Source organism: Tursiops truncatus, chromosome 1, assembly GCF_011762595.2.
Source record: "Tursiops truncatus isolate mTurTru1 chromosome 1, mTurTru1.mat.Y, whole genome shotgun sequence".
In the NCBI taxonomy this organism is placed as follows: domain Eukaryota; kingdom Metazoa; phylum Chordata; class Mammalia; order Artiodactyla; family Delphinidae; genus Tursiops; species Tursiops truncatus.
This window is the reverse complement of record NC_047034.1, coordinates 16,491,652-16,516,592: the sequence shown is the minus strand read 5'-3', so window position 1 is coordinate 16,516,592 and position 24,941 is coordinate 16,491,652. Positions and strand designations below refer to the sequence as shown.

The 24,941-nt window shown below is 46.3% G+C and overlaps 1 protein-coding gene across 3 annotated transcripts in view; it reads right to left on the bottom strand.

Annotated features, from left to right (window-relative positions):
* TGFB2 (transforming growth factor beta 2) overlaps positions 1 to 24,706 on the bottom strand; it is an 82,668-nt gene extending 57,962 nt beyond the window's left edge. The window contains exons 1-2 of one of the 3 annotated variants that reach the window (XM_033850770.2): positions 23,358 to 24,706; positions 8,436 to 8,519 (exon numbers count right to left, since the gene is read on the bottom strand). In XM_033850770.2, the coding sequence (XP_033706661.1) occupies positions 8,436 to 8,519; positions 23,358 to 23,703 (430 nt within the window). In that variant the 5' untranslated portion in view covers positions 23,704 to 24,706. The remainder of the gene's footprint in view (positions 1 to 8,435; positions 8,520 to 23,357) is intronic. The other 2 variants (XM_004315083.4, XM_004315084.4) reach the window with 2 other exon arrangements.
* Positions 24,707 to 24,941: the final 235 nt, after the last annotated feature.

The following is a 24,941-nucleotide window of genomic DNA, read 5'->3' as shown; positions in this document are numbered from 1 at the left end:
ATAGGGCTAATAGAGAAAGATTAGTGCATTGCCGAACTAAGTATTCAATAACTAATGGCTATCGGTAACATTATTATTCATCTTATTATTACTAAAGCCAGAATCCACCCTCTTTATCTATCAATACCCCCAAGCAGGTATATGCCTTTTCTTCATGCAGAAGTTCACTCATATTAGAACATGGATACCTAGACAGAAAATCATAGTAGTAAAAGTTATGTAAACCCCCAAAACAGAGGTTCTCAAACCTGGCTGCACATTAGAATGCCCTGGGAAGCTTTTTAAAACTAAAGATACCAGACCCCACCCCAGACCAAATGACTCAGAATTTCTGGAGGCGGACCTCAGCCTGAATGTATGTTAAATATCTCCCAGGTGATTCTCATGCGCAGTGAGGTTGAGAATCCCAGCACTAGGACACCCAAGTAGAGACCACAGCCCTGAAGGTCAACGCTTCCAATAAAGGATCTGAGTGCTTTGATATCTGAAGCCCAAGTTCAAGTCTTTGCCATTGTCCCAGCATACCTGTGGGTGAGCTGGTCTTGGGGCTTCCCCTGTTTAGTTTCTGAAAGCCAGTCTACTCTCTCCCTAACAATAACACTTGAGTAAACCATCCCTGAAGCCACAGTGGCCGCAGTTCCCGCAGGGAGCTGCCCTCCCGCTCTCCTGCCTACATACACACAATGGACGAGGTAAGTAGCAGCCTTGAGAAAACAAGCAACGCAGACCAGGAAAACAGAGAAGCAGCCCCTGCCGTGAAGGCGAACACATACGAATCAGCTCCGCTTCAGAGCAAAGATACAATCCAACCGAAGATTAGAAAAATGTGGTCTGACCGTTTGGATTTCACAAGGATCCAAAACCAATTTTAAAGTCCAGTCGGTGGACAAAGTTCACATTCAGCAAAACAGCTCCAGGGGTTGCATCACCCACACAACAGGGCGATTCAGAAATACAGATGTCCAGCCAGGGGCAAGACAATGCTTTCATTTTTTTCTGCTCTTTCCCACCGCTGACCCCAAGAGCAGGATGGAAAAGCTCAGCATCTGCTGCTACTAAGAATAGGCTGCGGAGATGGCAATGAACTTGAAAGCACAGAGTTACCCAGCATGCTCAGGGGTGCTCGGAGGGGATGGATGGCTGCCCCTGGCTTGAGAGTGGTACAGAAGATGCCTCAAGCCAGGCAGGGTCATTCTCCGGTTTTCTCACTGGACACAGCAAGAAGGAGCCTGAATCTAAGGCAGCAACCCGATAGGTCACTGGCAGGAGACTAAGGTTCAGGTTAGACAGAATTCTAGGGAACCGCATGGTACACGATGTTTAAATCAATGGCATGGAACTCACACGAGAGAGAGAAGAAACAGGAAAGTCATGGTCCCTCTAGCAAACAGTGAGGCATCTTCAAACTTATAGTCTCATGGAAGCTTAGCCTGGATCCTTACTGTGAAGCACATGTACCAGATATTGCTGGGCATGTGAGGACCACAGTGGCAACCTGAGACCCTAAGGCTAAGGGATCTGAGTACATGCTTTGGAGGTAAGCCTGAGCTTCCCTGACATACATAAATTTCACATAACACATCAGGACTTGCTTCCTAAACCTAGTACTACCAACTGTGCCTCTGACACCAAATAAACTTGTCTCAGTTGGAGGAACAAGTGATACATAAAAATGGAGGACAAGGACATTGATGTCTGTCTTATAAGGCCAACCTACTAATTATTCAGTAAATATCCATTATAAAGCTCCTCATAATTCAACAGATAAAGCGATAGTGTGGCTCTAGCCAAGCCATACCCACAACACAGGTTTTTTTTTTTTTTTTTTGGTACGTGGGCCTCTCACTGTTGTGGCCTCTCCCGTTGCGGAGCACAGGCTCCAGACGTGCAGGCTCAGCGGCCATGGCTCACGGGCCCAGCCGCTCCGCGGCATGTGGGATCTTCCCGGACCAGGGCACGAACCCGTATCCCCTGCATCGGCAGGCGGACTCTCAACCACTGCGCCACCAGGGAAGCCCAACACAGACGGTTTTTAACATGGGTGAAATCTTTGTCTTTCCCCAACTCCTGCACCTACACTGTGGTAGACTGTACCATTTTGGTCAAAATGTGGTCTGTCCCCCTCCCCTGGGCCCACAGCCACATGGACCCTTTCTTGTGCCTCTTCCTCTCCTACTGAAATCAGGCTTGGCCAATGGAATGGGGTGGGGATAACTGTCAAATCTCCTGAGGGCCAGCCAGGAGGTCAGCATGCCCGGGTTACATGCGGCTCCCTCAGCCTGTGTCCTGCAATGAAGATGTCATGGAGCACAACTACAGCCAACCCACAAATCCACAGTACATGAGTGAGGGACCCATCGTTGTGATATGCCTTCAAGATGAAGAAGAAAAGCTCTAGTGACTTTCAGCTTATACAATAATGTTCTATTCCAGAGTCCCATTACACAACAGCACATCGTGGTGTAATGGATTTTATACACCATGGGTCCATTATGTCTCCTGAATGTAACAATTTTGAAGAACAAATACTTGATACAATGATCTTGCCCTGTTCTCCAGCCTCAGTATTTCACAGCGGGTCTCCTGTAGGAATACATCCAATTTCTCAAAGACTACACTGAGTGCTTGTGCTGTCTCATGATTCATCAAGACGGTAGTCATGCGAGCTCACAGAGGAAGCAAACGACATGAAAGGGCAAATCTTCTCCTTCCAGAAAACTGAAGCAGCTTCCTAGGGCTACTGGATGACGGCCAAACGATCACCCCAAAGGCCATCTTTTCAAGCAGCAAATACCACCTTCCCCAAGAAGGCTTCCTTGACACGCACGTTCAGCAATTCTTCCGACCTCTCAGACCCTTACTAATAATCAACCACATGGTGTTAGCTTCTCGGTTTGCTTTGGTTGGTTTGGTCTGCCTGAGTTCCTCAGCAAGTTGTAGCTCTCCTGAAGTCGGGGACTGTGCTCTATGCCTCCATCCAATGGCAACTTCACCCAGCACCTGCACGCGCTATAGACTCGGTAGACATGTCTCATACAGATGGATGAAGGAGTCAAATCGCCATCCCAGTGTAAAGTCTTGCTGTTCAAGACTTAAACATTAGAGTTCAAAGTCTCATCCAAGAGAAATGCTTTTTGACTGATAAGAGACATAGTCTTACAAATTCCCTGGCTTATGACCCCACTTCAAAGTTTAGGCAAAGGCATGAGGCACAGCTGGACAGGTCCAAAGACCCTTCCAAGCCCAACTTTTCACTTCGCACAGGGAGAGATAGTTTGTCATTCTCCGAGGCCAACCGTGGTCACCTATGAGTTTAGTGCCTTGTGTCCCTGGTCACTGAATCAAGGGTGGCCGTGACTAGGCAGTACAGCAAGTACAGCCTCCAACAGCTGCCATTCTATACTTGTTAGCACACGATGGGAGACCCAAGAGGTTATTTTCATACACAGAAGGGTGCAAAGATAGCTTCTTTCCCGAAAGGAAGGGGGTAGGTTGCCAATAACTCAGGAGTATTCATATAAAACAATAAAAAACGAAACAACAACAACAACAACAAAACCATATTCTACATACGGAACCCGCTTGTAGCCTGCCTATCAAATTGTCTGCTAAAGAAGGAACTCAGCACAAGGGAGGTCTGGTTGTAGTTCTTGGTGCAGTTTCACCTAGAAATGCAGCTGTGAAGTGCAACTTCACAGTGCAAGTCCAACTCACTGGGCTTCGTGCTCCTCCTTGGTTACCGGTGCACTCTCCTCAATTTAGCCACAGGAACCCCTTGGCTAGAACCACCCTTCTCCCTATTTTATGCAGAGGAAAAGCCACAGACTTGACAGTGGCCTCCAAGGCCCTACCTGACGCATCATTAACTCTCTAATCTCAGCTCCTAGGTTACTTTGGATCATCCTTGAGTGTGGAAGGAACGGTACCCACTGCTCCCTCTGCCAGAAACGCTCTTCTCCACATTGTCTCAGGCTGTCCTACGCCCTCCTTCAAGTCTCTGCTTCCATGTCACCCTCTTAATGAGCGCTTCCACGCCAGCCTACTTTAAATCGCAACTCACCTCCCCATTCCCCCAACGCTGCTTTTCTCCCCTATCGCATTGATCAAATTCTACCATTCTTATCTCGTCTTTTGAACTAATCGTCTATCTTCTTTCTCCAAAATGTGAAGCTCTCCCAGGGCAAAGTTTTCTGCTGTTTTATTCACTGATGGCATCACTAGTGCCTAGATGGATGTCTATTACATAGCAGACAATGAACACTGTGGAGTGAGAGACAGTATCGTAAGAATGTCTCGTCTTTACCTCTGTCTTCCCAAGATCTCTGCATGCATTTGACGTTTATCTTACAACTCGATCTATATTTGTCGTGCACGTAGAGACCTTTTAATGCAAGGCTTGCTGGGAAGTAGAATGAATATGACCCGTCATTCTTTTCCTACTTCAATAGAAAAATGCTTTTTTTCCCATTGTTTAAATCTGCAGAGTGATAAGAGTTCTTATAATATTAATATTTTAAACTTCATGTTTTCTAGTGGTTATTAAGCCTGACCAGTATAATCCTAGGGTGGCTATAAAGTAACCACTGTAGTTAGTGCCTCTTCCTCTGGTGCTAGTTGACTGTTACGTTTACCCTTCACCACACAGCAAACAACCTAGTTCTCAAACTGGTAGAAATAACAGAGAAATCACTTGGGGCACAAGGACACTTTCTGGGCATGTTTATAAAAAAAATAAATAACAATTTTTTTTTTGGTTTAGTGATATAGACCATGTAGAAGAACTGGCTGCTTCTTTAGTTTGATGGTCAAAAACACTACGTAATATCCACATTGTATGGCTGGAATCAAAATACTTGATTGTTTCCAAAACAACATCAAAATAACAGGAGGTCTAGGGTTGCACAAAGAAAATACCAAGTAATTTATCATTAACTTTTTCTTTTTAATATCTGGGTCAGATTTTCACCTGCTCGAATACCTCTGGTTGAAAAAAAAAAAAAAAACACTATTTGGAAAGAGAAAACTGCAGTTACTTGTGGCTGAGTTTGGCTGAGAAAGTAGAGTTTACATTCCATTGTTGGCGGGATCCTTACCCCATGGAATGTCTCAGAGCAGGATTCAGGCCACGAAGAGGTCAGCAGTGCTTTGACCAAACACTACCTCAGCGAATTAAACATTATACATTGACTAAGACATTATAAATTAGGCATCACTTACACATTATACATTAGTTTCGAAACTCCCCTTCCCAATCCACACTTGAACGGAGGCATTCACTCCCGTACATAACATCCCAACTAGGCATCCACCCGCCGTGTCATCACTTGTTTGCACGTGCAGGGCCTCCTCTGTGGTGAATGGTGAGCAGGGGTTGTGCGTGAGAAGTGTAATTAACCACAGATCTACCTTGCTATCTATATGCATTGGGGGACATGGAGAGCACAGGGTGAAAACCCAGCCACGCTGTGGATTCAGGGTCTCACACTTGCAGGACCAGCTGATCAAACAGAGGCCCCACTGGATCTGCATCCTTCAAGCTGAAGGACTTCGAGTAAACAGACCAGCAGAATGAGAGCATCCTCCCCTTAGTGAGGCCTGACTCACCTGTGCTGCCTCTTAAAGGTACAGACTCCTCAGCCCCACCCACCCCAGCGATTCTGACTCCGCAGGCCTGAGATAGGTCAGGGAATCTGCTTTCGATGACCCCTCGGGACATACAAACGCAGGCCACACTTTGAGAAGCCCATCTTTAAATCCGAACCAAGCTAACAAAAAGCATCGCGCTCAGTACATCCTTGAAGAACGAAGCTGCATTTCCCTTCGTGACTTCTAACCCATTTCTTCATAGAGAGACTGTCGCGGCCGCTTATCTTCTGGGTTCTTCTATCTCAGGAGAAAAACCTTCAGGCAGGCTCACCTCATCCTCACCTACATTTTTGGGGAGAGTGAACTTAAAGGGAGAAAAATTACGCAGCAGCCACATGGGCTGTGAGGGGCAAGGACTCTTTCTTCCTCCAGGCGATTTGATGTGAAGCTGAGGAAGCATCAGCGCTGCCAGTCCAAGCGTGGGTGTCAGGACACATAGTGATAACTACACCCAGGTCAGAGACCGAGGGAGGAAAGCCAGAGGCGCCACCGGCCCCCCGCCCTCCCTGCGGCCACTCCCAACCTCTCCTTGGAATGGAGAGGTGGTTCACACAAGGTGACAGGGATGGCCCTCGAGCCGCTTGGCACGAGCCAGGCTCCACTTAACGAGTGTTCAGAATCACAGTCAGCACGGAGAAATTCACCCTGACCCTGGACGCCTGCCCCTTGGCATCCGCTCACTTACATTTTTACTCAATTACTATTTCTAAGAACAGAGACAAAAAAAAAAAAAAAAAAAAAATGCAGAGCCCCACTGCTCAGCAGTCTTGAATGGAAGGTCTGGAAGGGTCCGCAGGGTTTCCTCCCAGGAGGGAAGCTGGATGGGGAGGGAGAGGCTCCCACCTTAGGGAATCTGTGCGTCTCTCTCCCCCATCCTGGCCACACCCTCCGAGACACTCCTGATTTTCCCAGACTCAGGAGGGGCAGGGTAGGTTTCTAGTGTTTTTTCACCAAAGAAATAGGGAAGCTTGTGGGGCGATTAAATGACCGAAAATAACCCCGAGGGAGAAGGCGTGTCTGAGACCAAGTACTAGGGGAGGCCTCTCCACTTGTTTCCTATGGGAAAAAAACATGAAATGGGAATGAATCCAAAGTGGTAGGTAAGAGAATTATAAAATGAATGGGATGGGATTCCAAAGGGAAAGCAAAAAGAAGGGCAAAAAAATAAAAAATAAAAGAAGTTTGGGGTCCATGTGGTGGAGGGCACCAGGGCCAGACCTGAATTCAGATTTGGGCTCTGCCCCTTTTGCTAGGTGATGACCAAGGACAAGGTATTCACCTCTCCAAGACACAGTTTCCGGTGGGGAAAAATGGGGAGGTCGCACTCGCCCTCCCCACCCAGGATGACGTGCCTTAAATACCAGGGACTTAGGGGGTAGTCAACAAATGTTTTCCTTCTCTCATCCCTTTCCCTTGTCTTTTCCAAAAAGCTGGTGAGACCAAAAAAAGAAAAAAAAATCAGACAATTAACTCCTTGGTTTAGACAGTGAAATAAAATACACATTTAGAGATGGAAAACCAAACATAATCTGCCTCAAAAAAGGGGAACTTTAAAAGCACGGGTCAAGCCATTCACTCTTCCTATTCACATGGCAGCTTCTAGCCACTCTGAGGCCTTCTGTACTAAAATAAATGTATATTCTCAATAGAATCAGTTTTTGTTTTTCTTTCTTTTTTTTTTTTTTAGGAAAGCCCAGCTTAGGCCACTGTAAATACACTATTTCATTTCTTGATTCCTAAGAAGCAAGGTTAGGCATGGTAAAGTTCACGGTAGGATAACCCAGTGAGTCAGACATCTACTGGGGTAATAAAAACATTTCTCTTGTCCTTATTTGGGACCTCCACCTGCATTTAGAATCAATATAATTTATAATTCACGCTTCTTCGGGGCCTCAAAAGTGCAGTGGGAACCAACGCCAGGGTGGCAAGTCCATTTCCTCCCTTCCTGAATGGATCAGGGTACCACCTGGGCCAGAGTTCTTGAGTGTCAGGACCATCTAAGACCTGTTCTGTGCTGTGGTCTCATGGCCCAGCATACAATAAAAGATGGCACTCAGTCAAAGCTGGCTAAATGTATTAATGTCCCAAATCAGAAAGGGGTGAGACCTCCGGCTTCGGTGGCCCCCAAGCTAACACGTGGCCCTAGCTCGGAGGAGTCTGCACTTGTTCTGAGGGTCAGGGCGAAGTGGCAAGCTCCCAGGTTCAGTCAACTGAAGCCTTGACCACGACCACCACATTCTCTCGTGCAACCCATTAATGGCAACATCAAGGTCACAATGATCAGCACATGTTTCCCACAGGCCTCCCTCTAGAACTTCAAAGGAGAGAAAATCTCCTTCCTCCCTTTCAGTTCAGTACCGGAAACATTAATTGAGCCATTGCTATGTGCCAGAAACAAGAACATAGATTCAAATAAGGTACCCAAAAAGGACCCTTGACATTCTGGCCATACCGTTCAACCCTCCAGAGAGTATCCTCCCAGGGGGTCAAGAGATCAATCTGTCAAATCCCTCGTTCACCCCTGGATCACACACATCTCACAGACTCACGATCCATTCTTCCCCATACGGCAATCAAGTCATCATATCACTTCAAAGCATTCATGAGTCTTTCTCATAGAAACGCTGACTACAAAATTGGGGGCACCTGTGTGACTGTCCAGCTACAAGGCTGCACTTCAGAATTCTATTTTGCTTCTGACACGTTCCCCCCAGGAGACAACACACACTAAAGATGGGCCGGCTATCACTACGTCAAACGAGGTATAGAAAGCAGACGAGTGTACTCACCAAGGTACCCACAGAGCACCTGGGGCTGTCTGTAGCACAAGCTGCCCACTGAGCCAGAGGGTGTTGTAACAACTGGGCAGACAGCTAGGAGTTTTAAAAAGCACAGTCATTAGCTATTTGACTGAGGAGAAGCCTTGTACAGAGCTATACAAAGATTCAACGCAGAAGAGGGACTCAATGGACGCACTTATCATTCCCCCAGAAATAGAAGGTCCCCCCTACTCAGGGCCAAGGGACTAGGCCGGAGGGATCTTTGGGGGATTGTGGATTCTCGCCCCAGATCTTTTGGCATCCCTTAACCAGCAGTCAGGTTCCTGAATTCAGCGTTCCCTTTAACACATTCTAGTGCTAAAATAGCAATGTACAATTTATATACGGAAATGGTAAAATAAATACCTTGACTTACATTAAAGATGACTAAGAAAGGCCTTGACCTCTTTGACAAAAGACAGACTCCCTATTAAGAGTAAAACTCTGATTTTCATTTGGTTGGCCTCGATTTCAGTTTTCTTAAAACCACCTGTCATCATTTCTAACCCGCACATGAAAACTCCTTCTCCAGTGAACAAAAATCCGAGTGTATATTGCTTTGGGGCTGCGTAGCTGCCGTTTAAAAATCTAGGGCTCCTTGGAATGCATTAAAATATCTTCCGTGATAGTTTTGACATCCTGAAATTCTGAACTTTGCTGTTTTAAAAGTAAAGGTGGCAACTAGTTCTTGTATATTGCCCATCATATTCTTATAAATGAAAATACACCCAAAAATACCTCCAGCTAAAAACATTGCTGAGTGTTCAAAGGCTATCCTATCTGTGATAGAGTCAATAATAAATATCAGATGTTTGCATGAGAAGAGGTAGGTGGACATCCTGCTCTGTCATTAGTTTCCTGGGAATCTCTGGACAAGTGCCTTGAGGCACCCAAGCCTCTGCTGCTATAAAATGAAACTGACATCATGCTACCCCTGAGGGCTTTTGAAAGACTGAAACAAGATATTTAAAAGAAACTGAGAAATAAAAGGTGCTCAAGGGATGTAATAATATTAGTTATCTAACTTATTTGATAGATTAACCCCTGACGGCCTTCTAGGTCTGCATGAATATACCTCTTTCCCAGCTCCTTACACCAACTTAAAATCCATGCACCTTCCGTTCACCTAGGGCATGTCTTCTAGAAGTAGCATGGCCACTATTTATACCTGACTTGAAAACTTCTTTGGACAAAAGACAAAGGCTTTGTGGATTCCCTCCCACCCCATATGCACCCCACCCCACCCCCTTTTTTTTTTTTTTTTGCCAGATTTGTACTTTTATCTCTCAATTTTAAAACAGATAAGGAAGACTTTTTCCATGGCCTGTAACTTACCATCTCCAACATTCAGCCCACTAACAAGATCCCAGGGGCCTATATTCACACTTGGGTGGATTCCACCTTCCAGTCAAAACCCTCTTTAATTGAGATGTGGCACCTGCATGGCCTGAATGGCCTGGAAGACAACCGCCCAACACCCAGGTCTTGGTAACACGCTGCTATCATGTTGCCACCATATGCTGTTACCAGCTGACATCTGCTCACACATGTTCTCACCAATAAGTAACCATGTTGTTTATTTTTAGAGCCCTCTCCACAGCCTCACAGAGAGAAAATTCCCTCACATCACCCGTCAGCAAAGACAGGAAGCTACAGACTGGGTATAAACTGTTTGTCACAAGATCAGCAAGGCACACAACGTCTTCTCATTCAGATTTGACCTCTAAAAAGAGATGCTGAAAGTTATCTTCAATAAAAATCTCAAGGAACGGAACCAGAGACAGGCAGGGTACGCAAAGCATCGCTTGCTCAGCAATGCTTTCTCTTCAGACTAGGGCCCTGTGCGTTTCTTGGGGGGATTTCACTCCTTTTCCTGGGAAACAGCACCTTCTTCAGGCCAGTGGGTGTTGTGGTGCCAAACAGGGATGCTTCTATTACCGGAATCCGGATCCCTGAAATCGTCCCAGGTCACCGGGGTCAAACGAAGTCTGTGGGGAAACGAGGCAAGCTAACTGCCATGATTTGTCCTTTCCAACTTGCAGTCCTCAGATATGCACCTTTGGTTTACTCTCTCTCCGCCATCAAGCTACAGTATTAAAATGCTTTCTTTCCTCCCCTTCCTTTTTCTGTTTGTTTGTTTTGTCGGTTGGTTTGTTTTTAAGCAGGGCCAAAGGACAGGCTGCTCTGGTGCTGATACAGTGCCTCTGAAGTTAAGCCCATGAACTGGATGGAGAGATAAATGATGCGAATAGGGATGATTTAGGCCAAAGGAAGTAACTGCTAGTTTTCGTAAAAATCAACTTTCAACATCTATGTGTTGGAAGTGGCACTGCGGTATGCCTAAACTTTTGCAGATCAGTAAGGTTTGGCGTCCATGTGAAATGCTTTTTAAAAGATGAAACCCTATGAAAAATCTGAGACGTGAATAGTCCTAGAGAAATAAAAATTTTTAGAATTACCTGGGCCCTCAGTCATGAATAATGGGGTACTCGTATGGCTCACATAAGTCATAAGAGAAAAAAAGTCCTGGAATTAAAATTTTGCATGGGTCATTTACAAAATAACTAAGAAACAATGAAGCTAACTATAAAAGTGTTGGGACTCATTTTTGCCTGTGATGACACAGCTAAGAAATAAAGCAACAAAACCCAAAGACACAGTGTTTCCAGAGTGAGTTTCTGAACTACCTGCTTGGGAATCACCTGGCCTTCCTGTCAAGAGGCAGTTATCTGGAGCTCACCTTAAAACTACAGGATAATAATCTTGGGAATTCCCTGGCGGTCCAGTGGTTAGGACTCCGTGCTCTCACCGCCGAGGGCCCGGGTTCAATCCCTGGTCGGGGAACTAAGATCCCGCAGCGCAGCGCGGCCAAGAAAAACAAAACAAACAAACAAAAACTACTGAATAATAATCTGGATGGAGGGGAGCAGGCAAAGGTTTGGGAGTCCGCACATAGCACTCCAGGTGATTCTTGTGCTTGGTAAAATTCAAGAAGCACTGGTATAGGCCTTTGTGACTCAGAGGTTAGAAAGGCCTTTTACAAAAAGCTCGTCTGACCTCAAAACAACCCAACCAGGTGGATCACAGAGAAACCGTTCTCTCCTAAGAGTTGCCTGTTCTGAGTAACGGTTTTATGTAGTGTGAATGTAGTGTGAAAGCGCCTCTCAGTCAGAGAGAAAGCCATTCTTTTTTTTTTTTTTTTTTTTTTTTTTTTTTTGCGGTACGCGGGCCTCTCACTGTTGTGGCCTCTCCCGTTGCGGAGCACAGGCTCCGGACGCGCAGGCTCAGCGGCCATGGCTCACGGGCCCAGCCGCTCCGCGGCATGTGGGATCTTCCCGGACCGGGGCACGAACCCGTGTCCCCTGCGTCGGCAGGCGGACTCTCAACCACTGCGCCACCAGGGAAGCCCAGAAAGCCATTCTTAACGCAATGATAGCTTAAGCAGAATTAAATGTCATTAAAAATGCTGCAGTGAACTCCCCATCAAATTAGTCCTGCCCCTCAACCCCTCCCCAGCCCTCCACCCAAACACCCTCCACGCAAACACCATCTCTCTGATAACAGCAACTCCGGAAGTGGGTACTGTCATTTCCTCCCAGCTCTGGATGACAGTGAGTTTCTACTCCACTTAGAGAATTCCCAGCAAATGTTACTGAGAAAGGGCAAACCGTTGATCCCCAGTGTCTAATGACTCGGGGTCAGCTTGGCTCAAGACCCTCTTTCTAGAATCCTGATACAATTGCCAAAGAATGAATGAAATTAGACATGACCTTATACACATAGTTTCATTATTGATGGTGATGTTTTCTGACAGTGGAATTCTTCTGAAATATTTCTCTCTACAAGACAAACCAGCACCTGCCACCTAATTCCATGGAGGAGAAAAGCAAAATTTGAGTAGGTGAAAGAGCGTTCGCTCAGGAGTGGGTTGGTTCACAGATGTGACCAGTGAAATCTACTAACACACTTAACAACCTAAGGCTTGACACTGCGGGGAGGTACGAATGAATGACTAAGTTACTATTCAGATCAAAATGACTATATAATAGACATATCTCAGGGTGAGGACTGCTGCCTTAGAACCTGACGTGACAGCCATAATTCTCCTTTGGTTCTGCCCAGCTACTTCCGGGTAACAGCTCCTACCTCTGTTTCTCTCTCCTTAACTTCCAGAGCCCCAGATGCTAAGGTGTGAACTTGGATGTAGAAACACTTCCCCAACCGAAAACCCTGACAGACCTCCAAGTGGGCAGTTCCTTTACCAAATCATCCATCTTCTACAAAGAAATGTCCTCAGTCTGTGATTTTCCTTTTTTTTTCTCCTTCTAAAGTCGAACCAGAATAAGTCATCTACCTTTCCCCCGCCCCACCGCCACCAGCCCCCATTCTGGCCTTTCTCAGCCAGCAACTGAGTTATATGAGTTTATTATAAAGCAAGAAGAAACAGCTTCAATGGCATGGTCATTAAGTTGTCAAAGCAGAGTGAAAATGAGATTAGGTCAATGGATAGGGAAATAAATGACCCTATAAGAATGAACCCCCCCAGTGGAAGGAATGACAAAGTGACTGTGTATTCTCTAGAGAGAATCATCCCTGATGAATTTGGTCTAAGAAGTGTTCAATTCCCAATACAGAAATGACTCCAAAACTTAAAAATTAAATTTCCCAGAAAATTCCCATTTATGGGCAATAATATATTTTAGCGCTCTTAGAACACATTAAAAAATATGGTCTTCTCTTTTAGAGAGTGCTTCCCCTGAGATCTGCAAAGACCAGTGGACTTCTGATCGTTTCAATGTCTTTCTCAAAACCAAACTGTGCATTCTCGTTCACAAGCTGAAGTAACAAATAAGGATTCTTACAACAGCCTGAAGTTATGAATGAGCAGTTATTTGTGAACTAGCTTGTCAAGACAGATGTGGTATTTGTCAGTGTGGTGTGGGTTAGATAGCAAAAGCCAAATGAACGGAGCGCCAAGGTCAAAGTCACAACATTTTTCTTTTTCTTCCTTGAGACTGGAAAGATGCTACAGCACTTCCTGAAACAAACATCTCCAAAAAAGCAGCCTTACTCTCCAACAGCTGCCCCATGACTCTCCTTTCAGAAACACCACGTCTCTCCCTCAGGAACGTCCTGCTTCCTAATTACTGACATGGAGGCCACGAGGAAGGCCCGAAGGGAGAGTGACAGTTTCTCTGTGGACAGAGATGTGTGCAACGTGCCAGTGTGAGCGCAAACAGCTGCCTGGGGACGTTGGAAATGCATTTGAACTATTTTCAGAAGGTCTGGGCTTTGTAACATCCAGAAAGCATTTTCCATTTGCTTTAAGTTCCTCAAGTTGTTGTGATTAAAGGAACGTCTAAGCTCCACATTTTTGACTTATCAGGCAGAACCAAATCCAAGGGCTCATTTTTGAGAATGAAGGGATGGGGGCTGGTCCACACAGAAGAGCTTTCTGGGCACCAACAGGCTTTCCCTCCTTGTAACAGATGCTAAATCCAGTAAACTCGATTCCTCTTGCACGGCAACGTCCTCTCATACCAACGGAGTGGTTTTACTCGGTCGCCCCAGGAAAGCCAGGATGCTACCGCACGCAGAGATCATTCTGCTCTGTTAACAGCTACCCTGGGCGTAGTACGGCCTCTCCTCTCTGACATCACCTCCTAAGTTTTCATTTCCTCCTCAAACCCTTTGTGGTGACTCCTCCACTACCCTCTCCCCTTCCTCCCATCCATCCTCCTCTGGGAGACTTCTACCCCCTAATGGCATTTTGCTGCTAAAGTCTGCTTTTAAATGAGTCGCCTGACAGCGAAGAAACTGCTGTGGCTGGTGCCTGGTCACGGAGATGCAGGGAGGTCCAAACGTCCTGGCTTCCTTCTTAACAGAGCCTCTCCCCAGGGGAGCGGGTGAGACAGGGGGCCTGGGAGGAGGGGCCGCGCCAGCCCAGAGGCACATTGCCCACAAGTCCCTTCTGCATGTTAGCCTTTTCTGAGCAATACCCTCCCCCTATCCTTTGTTGGATTTCAACCTTTAAGGCCCAGAAAGATAAAGAGGTGAGTGCTATGTGACTCATACGTGTACTCAGAGAGATCCGTTAAAAATAACTTTAAACATTTTTTTCCTAGAAATGTAAAGCCCCTTTGAAACAACTGGTAACATCTTGAGATGTCAAAAAAAAAAAAAAATCAAAACTGGATATTAATGCGCTGAGCGTGCACAGTAAGACACTCCAGCTGGGAGGAATCCATGATGTGGACCTCCTGCTTCTGGTGCCAGAGGTGGCGATTACCAGTCGCAGGCTCTTAAAGTTTACTAAATAGAAACGTTTTCCGAGGGCAGATATCATGTTCCCACTTAATTTTATTTTCGATGTGCTTCTAGGACACAGCACTCTGCTACATGCACATGGACCGCTATTCTCCCAATCCACAAATATTTATGCGACTTCACTGATTTTACATATTTTTCATATTTTCATACCTTTAAAATCCTGATGCCCTCTTAGAATCAATGGCACGTTACAATTACTGGGCAATGATATTTCTTTTTAAGTGGCATATAAAATAATGGTGCACTGTAAAATCAATAGCGTTTGAGATTCAGTGAATGATAGCTGCCGTGTAAAGCATGCCTATTAGGTACCAGAAGCAGCTGCGCTTGGCCTTTCTTTGCATGTCATCATCCATCCTCTACAACCCTAGGGGGCAGATATCAGCTTCTTCATCGTGACAAGTGAACAAACTGAGATCAGCTTAAGTGCAGGGGCTTCGGCCTGGTCACCAAGCCAGTGATGGCAGAGGTAGGATATGAATTCAGCAGGAAGCCACTTAAATGTCAACGAGGCCGATTTAATAACTTGCACGGAGACAGCCAAGCTGCTAACCCGAACAAGACCACATTTTAACAACTGCCATTGGCCTGGAGTAGGACTTCCTGTCTTTGATGCTCCCTCTTCCCTTTCAGCCTCTGAGATTCCTCTGGTGCGATTCCCTTTTATTTATTCTCTTTCTTTCACTTCTTGGGGCTGCCTGGCTCTCAGGTCTGTGCTCACCGTACAACACCATCCTGCCTTCCTCAATAAATTAATTTTCTGCGAGAGACAAGACGAATCACCTACCAATCAAATTTATAAAAATGTTGTGAAGAAAATGATTGCAGTTCAAGATCAAGACCAGGAGACTTGAGAAATCACAATTTTTGTATCAACCGAGTGCAGAGATAAAAGTGGAAGAATGTGGTAGAGGCAAGAAGAGAGACCCAGGGTGGTAGGAAAGGCTTCAGAAGTATACTTCCTTCTGGAGGGAAAGAATGCAGAGCTTCTATGAATGTAATTCCTGCCAGGTGAGGAGAGTCACCACCCTTTCATGGAGGGACTGTATCGTTTTGCAAGAGGGCAGGAAAAGTCATGCTCTCCATTTCCTGGTCTCTATCTGGGGCCTCTATTACTTGTGGTACCTAAAAGTCTGACTTCCGGTAAGACGTCGCTGATAGAAATAGTTATAGCCATGTCCTCATACGTCACAGGGAAAATACCAGTTTGGACCGTATAGGGTCACTTTTGAGTGTGAAATAAGTGCATGCGTGTAAAATATTTAAAACTATGCCCGGCACGCAGTATGTACCCAATGAGGGTTAGCTTTCATCATCATCATTATCGCCATCATTTTCATTTTTATCTGCAAAACTGGAAACAGAAAATGAATGGTTCTGAGAAGCCTGTGTGGCCTTCAGCACAGGGACAAGATCCATCAGGAACATTGGCCCCAGTAACGGAGGTGAGTAGATTTCTGTCTCTCCATATCTCCCGGTCCAATGCTTCGAACTCTTTTTTTTTTTTGCGGTACGCGGGCCTCTCACGGTTGTGGCCTCTCCCGTTGCGGAGCACAGGCTCCGGATACGCAGGCTCAGCGGCCATGGCTCACGGGCCCAGCCGCTCCGCGGCATGTGGGATCTTCCCGGACCGGGGCACGAACCCACGTCCCCTGCATCGGCAGGCGGACTCCCAACCACTGCGCCACCAGGGAAACCCCAATGCTTTGAACTCTTGATCCTTCTTCTGGTAACTCAATCTTATTCTCTAAAGGGAAACGCTCATTCCTTTATTAAGCATTGATTGAGCAACAACAACGTGCTGTAAGAACATAGGTAAGTCAGAGTGGGTTCCTGTTCTGAGGCAGTTTACAAACCGATGAAGAAGACAGGTCAGGACACAGCTAGATTTTACCTACAGCAAAAGAAAAGAGGCTGAGATAGAGATGAATATCAGTATTGTGAGAGTGCACAGGAAGAGCTACTTAAATGGGACAAAGAACTTCGACGAAGGTCTCATTAGGAGATGGTACTAACTAAACCTTGAAGGGTATTTAAAGGTGTTAAAAGATGGATCTCTAAGTGGAAGAAATGACATAAACAAAGGGCTGGAGGCACAGAAATAAAGGGCCCATTTGGGTAAAGGAAAAGAGGGTGATCTGGCTGGAGTGTAGTTTTCTTGGGGGGATTTAGTTGGGGGGCTGCTGAGCAAGGAGGAGGGGCCTGACTCTGAAAGGTCTTGGATATTATCTAAGACATCTGAGATCTTACCTACGAAGCCTAGATCCTCAAGGCCTCCCTATACGAGGATTAGATAGTGCTGGGCATGCTGGATTACCAGCCCTGCCGGTCTCTGTTCCCAGCCCCTTAGGTGGCAAAGGTCACCTAAGGACCAATCCGAGGGAGCCAGGGAAACAGATCTACTGAGTGGAACTTACTAGGAAATGAATGAGTTGTTGGTCCCGAGACATCCCAGGCTGGTGGGAGTGGTCCCCAGGGCATCACTTTTAATCATATTGGAATATCTCTAACATATCTCCTTTTAATATCTCATAATCAATGGCACGTTATAGTCAATTGTCAGTGATATTTCTTTCTCTGTGGCACATAAAATAACAGTGTACCTTTAAATCAATGGTGTCTGAGAATCAATGGTTAATAGCTGGCATGCAAAGAGGGTCTACTAAGCGCCAGAAGCAGAGCTCAGGGGGTCTTTACACAGGTCACGGTCAGTCCTTTGCAACCCGAGGAAGCCAGCATCTTCTTCATCTTTACAAGTGAAGAAATGGAGCCATGGTTGAATGAAGTTCACCACCCTACACACAGATATTCCATAAGAGAGAAGAACAAGAAGGCAATTTAGAGCCTGTGGGGAAGTGGTCAAGGGGGAGTGCAGATGCAGAGTCAAGGCCACCAAGCCAATCCGGAAGCAAGGTGCTGGTCACAGTGCAGTGTAGTTCTAACCTATCAGAGGTTAGAAAAGAAACAAAACCAACGACAGCCACCAAAACCCACTTGTGACTGCAGCGTGAGGCGAATTTCTCACAAACACAGGATGGAAACAAGCTTTTCCGCCTAAACAAACCCATCAGAGAATCCCTAGTATGTGATTAAATTGAAACTACCTGGAGAACACTGAATTCCTAGGTTACAAATATCTTTGTTGAAAAAATATTAAAAACCCAAAGCACACCATATGGTTTCAAAATGACAATGGAAACGTTTGTTTATCTCGGGCCAGAGGCACATTTCATCAAGCTGTTCAGAATCTGCAAAGTGGATCCACCCTTCGGCAGTCGGGCTGCCTAAGGAGAGCGAGCACATCTGGCAAATCCACATCCTCTCTCCAGGATCCCTGAGGACCGGAAATGCTATATCAGGAGAGCTGACAGCGCTGTTTGCAGAGCTCTTGTCTGCAGGTTCTTTGCTCCCGGATCACCTTAATACTGAACCTGTAAAGGGCTGGGGGTGGCGGCGGGGAGGGAGGAGTCCCCCCAGAATCCCACCTCGGTGGTCAGCTTGTACGTCTCTCCCAGGGCCAGGCTCTTCCACTCTATTTTCCCTAAACTTCTAAAAATGCAGCTTGAAGTGTGTTGTAATCTCTGGGCAAAGGCCTAGAAGTCAGTGACCTCCTTTGTTCTAACCCAGATTTGATATGGGATCAACAGTGAGTCATTAGCCCTTTTCTCACATCTCAGTTTCCTCTAGGAAACAGGATCTGTCATTCTTTCATATCTTTTTATATGAAAGATGCTGTGACTGGGGTTACATCAGCATCTCTTCACCAGGGAGAAGGCATCGTTCAAAAAGTGCAGCTCCTTGAGTAGACCCCAGGGGTCGCTGTGGAGACACAGAAGGCTCCCGGAGCCTCTGCCAGGTCAGCTGGTCCCCATCTACCCCTCCAGCTTCACAAAGCCCAGTCTCCATCCAGTGGGGACTCCTCAGGAGAGGAGACCGGCCTCCCTTGGCAACAAAGACGGCCCAACTACTTCAGTTATAACCAGTATATCTCTTTGAGGAGTTTTGCTAGACTTTGAAAAGTAAAAGAAAGAAAAGAGAGAAAATCCTGGAAGAGAACGGAGCCTAAAGTTAAACGCGACCACAATTAAGCACTAGAGTTAGTACAAGCAATGATGCAATACAAGTAGGGGAATTAAAGTTGGGTCTGCTGTGTATTAATAACTCAATCATTGGGGAAGTCTAGGGAAGGGGTTCAAGTCTGTCTCTCTCTCTGTGTCCCTCTTTCTGACACATCCACAGAGAATCTGAAAAATAAAATCCCTATCACTTTGCTGTATACCTGAAACTAACACAATATTGTAAATCAACGATAGTTCAATTTAAGAAACAGAAAAAAAATCCCTGAACATCAAGCAAAAATAGTACTATGTTCCAGCAACTGCTAATATTTTCTTTCATCGGGCAATTGGCTGACAGTTCAGCAATGTGTACACAGAAAGATATATCCATGAATAGAATGTTACGTTGCGTCCCCCCCACCCCACAAACCATAGTGCTATTGGTATGCTTCCTATCTTCCTCAATTTCACTTGGAAAATTACAGGGGAAATAGAAAAAGAGATTGCTTGGTATTAAATGCTTAGCATTTATGTGAAACAATTACAAAGGAAACCTCACCGTAATGTCTCAGGCTGTATATTTTAGTTTAATTCAATATGAGAGAATAAACCAACTTTCTTCCGTTGCTGAGCTTGGAGATTCCACTCTTCCTTAACATGAGCTGCTTATTTTCCTTGCAAGGAAAATCCACGGTAATCCCTCACTTCTTTTTTGCTCTGTCCTGACTAATATCACATTGCTGCTGACTGAAGTTACAGATGGGTGGAGCGACACCCTTACTTAGGCTAAATGAATGGGAACCTTTGATGCCTCTAATTTAGGCCCTTTAAGATCATAATAATGAAATATACACCATACCAAAGAGTCAAATTCATAGTCCCACTTACTTAAGAAAAGTTTCTGATTATCTTTCTATTCCATGTTAATGTCCTTTTGATGATAAAGATGTTTTACTTTCAGATTATTACTTTGGAAATGGTACTACTAGCAGAATTCAGCAACTGCAAATAAATCCCAGGGTTACCGGGTTTCTCCACGTGGGGATTACTGACATTTGGAGCTGGATAATTCTTTGATGTATGGGGGTGGCGGGTGGAAAAGGGACCTTTCCTGTGCATTCTAGAATGGTGAGCAACCTCCCTGGCCCTTCCACTCCCAATCATGACAACCCAAAATGTCTCCAGACATTGCCAAATGTTCCCTGAGGGTGTGGGCGGGGGAAAGGACAAAATCACCACAGTTAGAACCACAACACGTGCCTGATTTGTTACATGGAAAAGAGAGGCGAAAGAAAGAAAATAAAATTTTGTCTCTTCCTTTTTTTTTTTTGACTGTCGAAGGGTCTACATATTTTAATTGTTAATCATTTGGATTCTTACTCTGTTATGTGGAATCACTCTTTCTAAATTTCTAAAGCCCTGTACAGTGTCTTTTGAATAGATGTGCTTGAAGTTCAAGTGGATTGTCAAAAGGACGAGAAGTCCACTAATTCCCACTGGGTAAAGTATGGGTAAACCTTAGCATAACTCCACTTTGAGCCTTAAACTAACAGCATGTGAAAAGATCAATACGAATAAATTCAAAACTAATCAGATCCCTTCTTCAAATGTTGACACAGTATTATTTATATCCCATAAATACCTTCTTGACTAAAATTCATCCTAGGAGATTGGCACCTGGCCAGTTCTATTCATATTTACTGTATTTATATAGTACGCTGGGCCAAGGATAATATTTAAGACAAAATATGCCTGAAGGCATATACAATATCTCTTATATTTTTACTTTTAAAACTCCACATTGCTAAAAACATTTTGTCTGAACTGTATAAAACGTCCTGCAAAGGGCTACCAACAATCTGTAATGATATATAGCTCATTGAGCACGGTTAGAGCATATTTGTAATATTTGAGCTGAAGTCACTCCCTGAACGCTAATAAGTTGGTGGTAAAAAGTGAACCAGTGATCTTTCCCATGCCTTCATCTCTGGGGCTTATGACCCGCTGCAGATTCCCTTCAAGAAATGACAGGCACACTTCCTCCCCACCGTCTCTTCAGGGAGGACCGAGTTAAAAGTTAGGTGGAAAGGTCCTAAAGAGGGAAAGCTGGTATATAAGCCAATGCTGTCCTTTCCGTTTGCCCTTTAAAAATATGGTGGAGTGATTTTTTTTTCTTTTCTTCCTTTTTTTTGGAAGGGTTCACTATATTCCAGTATAACTAGAAAGTACTGGAAAATCAGTTAACCTACTTTCTATAAAATTATCCACAGTCCTAGCACAGTAGTATCAAATCTGCTATTAATAAGGCTTTCTGCTCCTAAATTTCCTTTAAGGCTTTAAGAAGCCTGCACTCTTTGTAGGAAGACTGATAGTTTATATTTTATCCTGCCCTGATCAGAGGCTTTCATTTCTTTGGTAGCTGGGAGAGGAAGCAGAAGGGAATCCACACACGCACCTGAGATGCCAACCTCTGAAATCCTAATAATTTGAGAATTTTCTCCAATTTGGTGATGATGATAATCTTGCGTGGGATCACCTCAGTTGTTTAGACTGAAGAGTGCTTGAAGAACAAAGAATGAACACCCTCTTGGGTAATTTGCTCTTTCCACACCTATCTCACGAAGGGATCAGACCTCCTCTCTGTTATGAAAATGCCAGCAATTCATGAGAGCTGTTGCAGGTAAACATTGAAGGCTTGGCTTGTTCTGGTTCTACATAACATAACTGCCCGCCTGCCCAAATTCCAGTAGAACGGTTGCACCGTGCTAGAGAAAGCAAACTGACTCAACACCCTGTTGGGTCTCAATGATTTTGGACTAATTACAATGAACTTTCTTTCCTAATTATCTCCATGGCTCCACCCCAGGTAGAAAGCTTTCCTTCACTCCCCGGGGGGGAATCACCAGGGTGGAGTGTATTTATCACCATTGTTGTGGATGGTGACGTAATTACAATAATAAAATCATCCTGCTTGCCAGGATCTCCTGCCTCAGCTCTGCCCTTAAACAAGAAGAGATGATGCTGCAGCAAAACAGAGGTCGCCAGGAAGCCTGGGGTTGGATACTTCAGCTGACAATGTGAGACCATCAAATACAAGACATGGCAAGTCCCGGAACTACGACTTGTCAAACTAAATATAAATATTCAAAAAGAAAAGCACCACCCTGCAATTAGAACCTCTAGGATAAAATTACCAAGATGGCCATATTATCTCTGTAGGCAAGACACAGAGACGTTGTGAAGGCTGCCAGGGGGTATATAGGGCATGGAAAGGGGAGGAGAGAGATGGGCAACCAATGAAAAGTGTACGACTTGGGATTTGGAATAGGCAAATGTTGGAGCTCTTTTTTTTTTTTTTTTTTTTCTTTTTCTTCTTCCTGGTATTTAACCCTCTCGGGCATCAATATATGCTGCTTCTTCTTTTCTTTTTTTTAAAGAACTTGGAAATCATTCTAAGCTAACTGCCCTCTTCCCTTCCCCTCAAAGAACTCAACAATCAATCATTCACTCCCGTTGCTACTGTATGCCAGCTGGTTTTGAGGACACTGCCCTCAGAGAAGCCAGTTTAAAAAGAAAAAAAAATCGGCTGTCTTCTACGCTGAGATTTAGGAATGCAACGAAGTGACTGCAGGAAGCCTATGAAAGGGCAGGGAACACCGGGCTCAAGAGTGAGAAGGATAAACGATAAACGCATAAGAAAAAGGATCTGCTACACCGGCGATTTTAAGAAGGCAGGTTTGAGTGAATTCGGAAATAAATAACGTGAAGGAAAAACCCTTTTAAACGTAGTCAGCAACGAAGCTGTCCTTTCTACCATTCCAGGTGAAATCAAAAGGGGACGTGGTTACAAGATCTCGCCTTGGGGGGAATGTAAACACCTCGCCGAGGCAGTAGATTCAAGAATTGAGGGGTTGGAGGTAGGTTTTTGGAGGGGTCTCCAGATCGGGTTTTGTCTTGGCGATGCTGACATTTTTCGGGGAGTTTAGAGACAATAGGGAAGGCTTGGGGAATCAGCTGATAGGTCGGCACGGAAAGGGGCGCCTTCCGGAGAGGCTAGTTTTGAGCCACTTTTTTTTTTAACCCCTCGTGCACCAGTTCGGCGGGCTTCAGGCCAATCGGAGCAAAGAAAACAAACCCACCAAGGTTTCCCGGTTTAACGCGGCCCCAGGGAGCGCCTCCAAGTTTGACAGAGGAGGGCTGACTCCTAGCCGGTGGCCGAGTCGAGAATTCCAGGGAAGAGAAAAAAAGAGAAAAACGCCTTATAAAAGACGGGGCGTTGGGGGAAGGGAGAAATGGAGAAAATTAAAAGTCGCAAGTCCACGTTTTAAAGCCTAACGTCCTCAAGCACACAACTGGCAAGGAGGTGGGTGGGACGGAGGACAGGAGCAGGGGAAGGAGCGAGCTGGGACCCGGAGAGGGCAGGGCGATCCCTGGAGTGGCTGCGGTTCTGGAAGCCTCGGGCAGCGCTAAGCCCCGGGGAGTGGAAGCGGGGAGCGGTACTTACTTTCCGAGGGGAAGAAGGGCGGCATGTCTATTTTGTAAACCTCCTTGGCGTAGTACTCCTCGTCGCTCCGCTCGCGCTCGCAGGCGGCCGCCCTCCGGCTCGCCTTCTCCTGGAGCAAGTCCCTTGTGCTGTTGTAGATGGAAATCACCTCCGGGGGGACCTCCTCGGGTTCGGGATAGTCTTCTGGGGGGCTGGTGAGTTTCAGCTTGCTCAGGATCTGTCCGCGGATCGCCTCGATCCTCTTGCGCATGAACTGGTCCATGTCGAGCGTGCTGCAGGTAGACAGGCTGAGCGCGACCGTGACCAGATGCAGGAGAAGAAAAGCGCTCAGCACACAGTAGTGCATTTTTTTTTTTTAAGGTGGAAAAATTTTTTTTAAAAAAAGTAAAAAAGTAAGAAAAATAAAAAGAAACCAACAACTCTCAAAGTACAGATCAGGTAGATTTTTTTTTTAATGCGAAACTTTTGCAAACAATCGGGAGTCAATGTCCGAGAGAAAAAGCTATCTTGCTTGAATTCCTTTAAAAAGAAAAGGCAAGTCGTTCCCCAAGTGGAAATATTAATACACGACGGGCAAGGGGGAAGCTTCACTTGGGGGAGTCAGCAAAAGTTTTCTTGGAGCGACGAGATGGGGGCAAAAAAAGAGACGAGTGGCTATTAGGCAGAAATAAATTTAGGAGGAGGAAACGGAGTTCAGTGTGTCAGTTTCGGGTGCGGAGTGGCGGATCCGAACTCGGCTCCTCCGGCCAAAAGGGAAGAGATGAAAAGGTCCCGGGGCTGGCAGCGGGAGCGCCGGCGGGAGGGCCGCGGGCAGCGCTGTCAGGGGGGCGGCCGAGGCCGGCCGGCTCCAATTTATATATTTAAAGAAGGAGCGGCGCGGCCCTGCCTTCCACTACGGCGCTGAAAGCAGGAGCAGCAGCAGCTCCGGAGCGGAGGGGCGCACACGTGTGTGAGTGTGTGTGTGAGTGTGCGCGCGCGCGCGCCCGTGTGCGCGCGCTGGGAGCGAGCCCGGCCCCGGCGGGGAGGCGGGAGCGCTTCGCGCTGCGCCCGGGACTCGGCCGCGTCCGGCGGGGGCCGCGGGGGCCGCGGCGAGGATCCTGCTCCCGGAGGTGCGCGCGGGGGCCGACACCCCGGCCGGCGCGCCGACCCGCCCGGTCACTCCACGTTGCCGCCGCCGCCGCCGCTGGCGAACGCGTCCGGCCTCCAGCTCCCTCCTTCTGCTCCTTCTCCTCTCGCTCGAAACGCCAACCCGGCAACAGACGAGCGGCGGCCGCCGCCGTGGCTTTCGCCCCCCGCGGACCGCAGCGGCAGCCCCGGGACGCGCCGACAGGGGAGTTTTATTCCTAGGGGGTTGCGAAGGGGTTCCCTTGGACTCCCACCCTTGCCCACCCACTCCTGGTTTCTCTCCCACTTGGGCTTTCTCGCCGAGGGTAGTAGGCAGCCTGCAGTAGATCCTCTCCTTCCTCTTTTCTGCAGCCAGGCAGCCCCTCGGTTTGCCCCCGAATGGCTCCCTAGACCGTTATCCTAGGTTCTCCATCCCTCTCGCCAGTCCTCCTTCACTTGCGCTCTCGCTCTTCCTTGTGT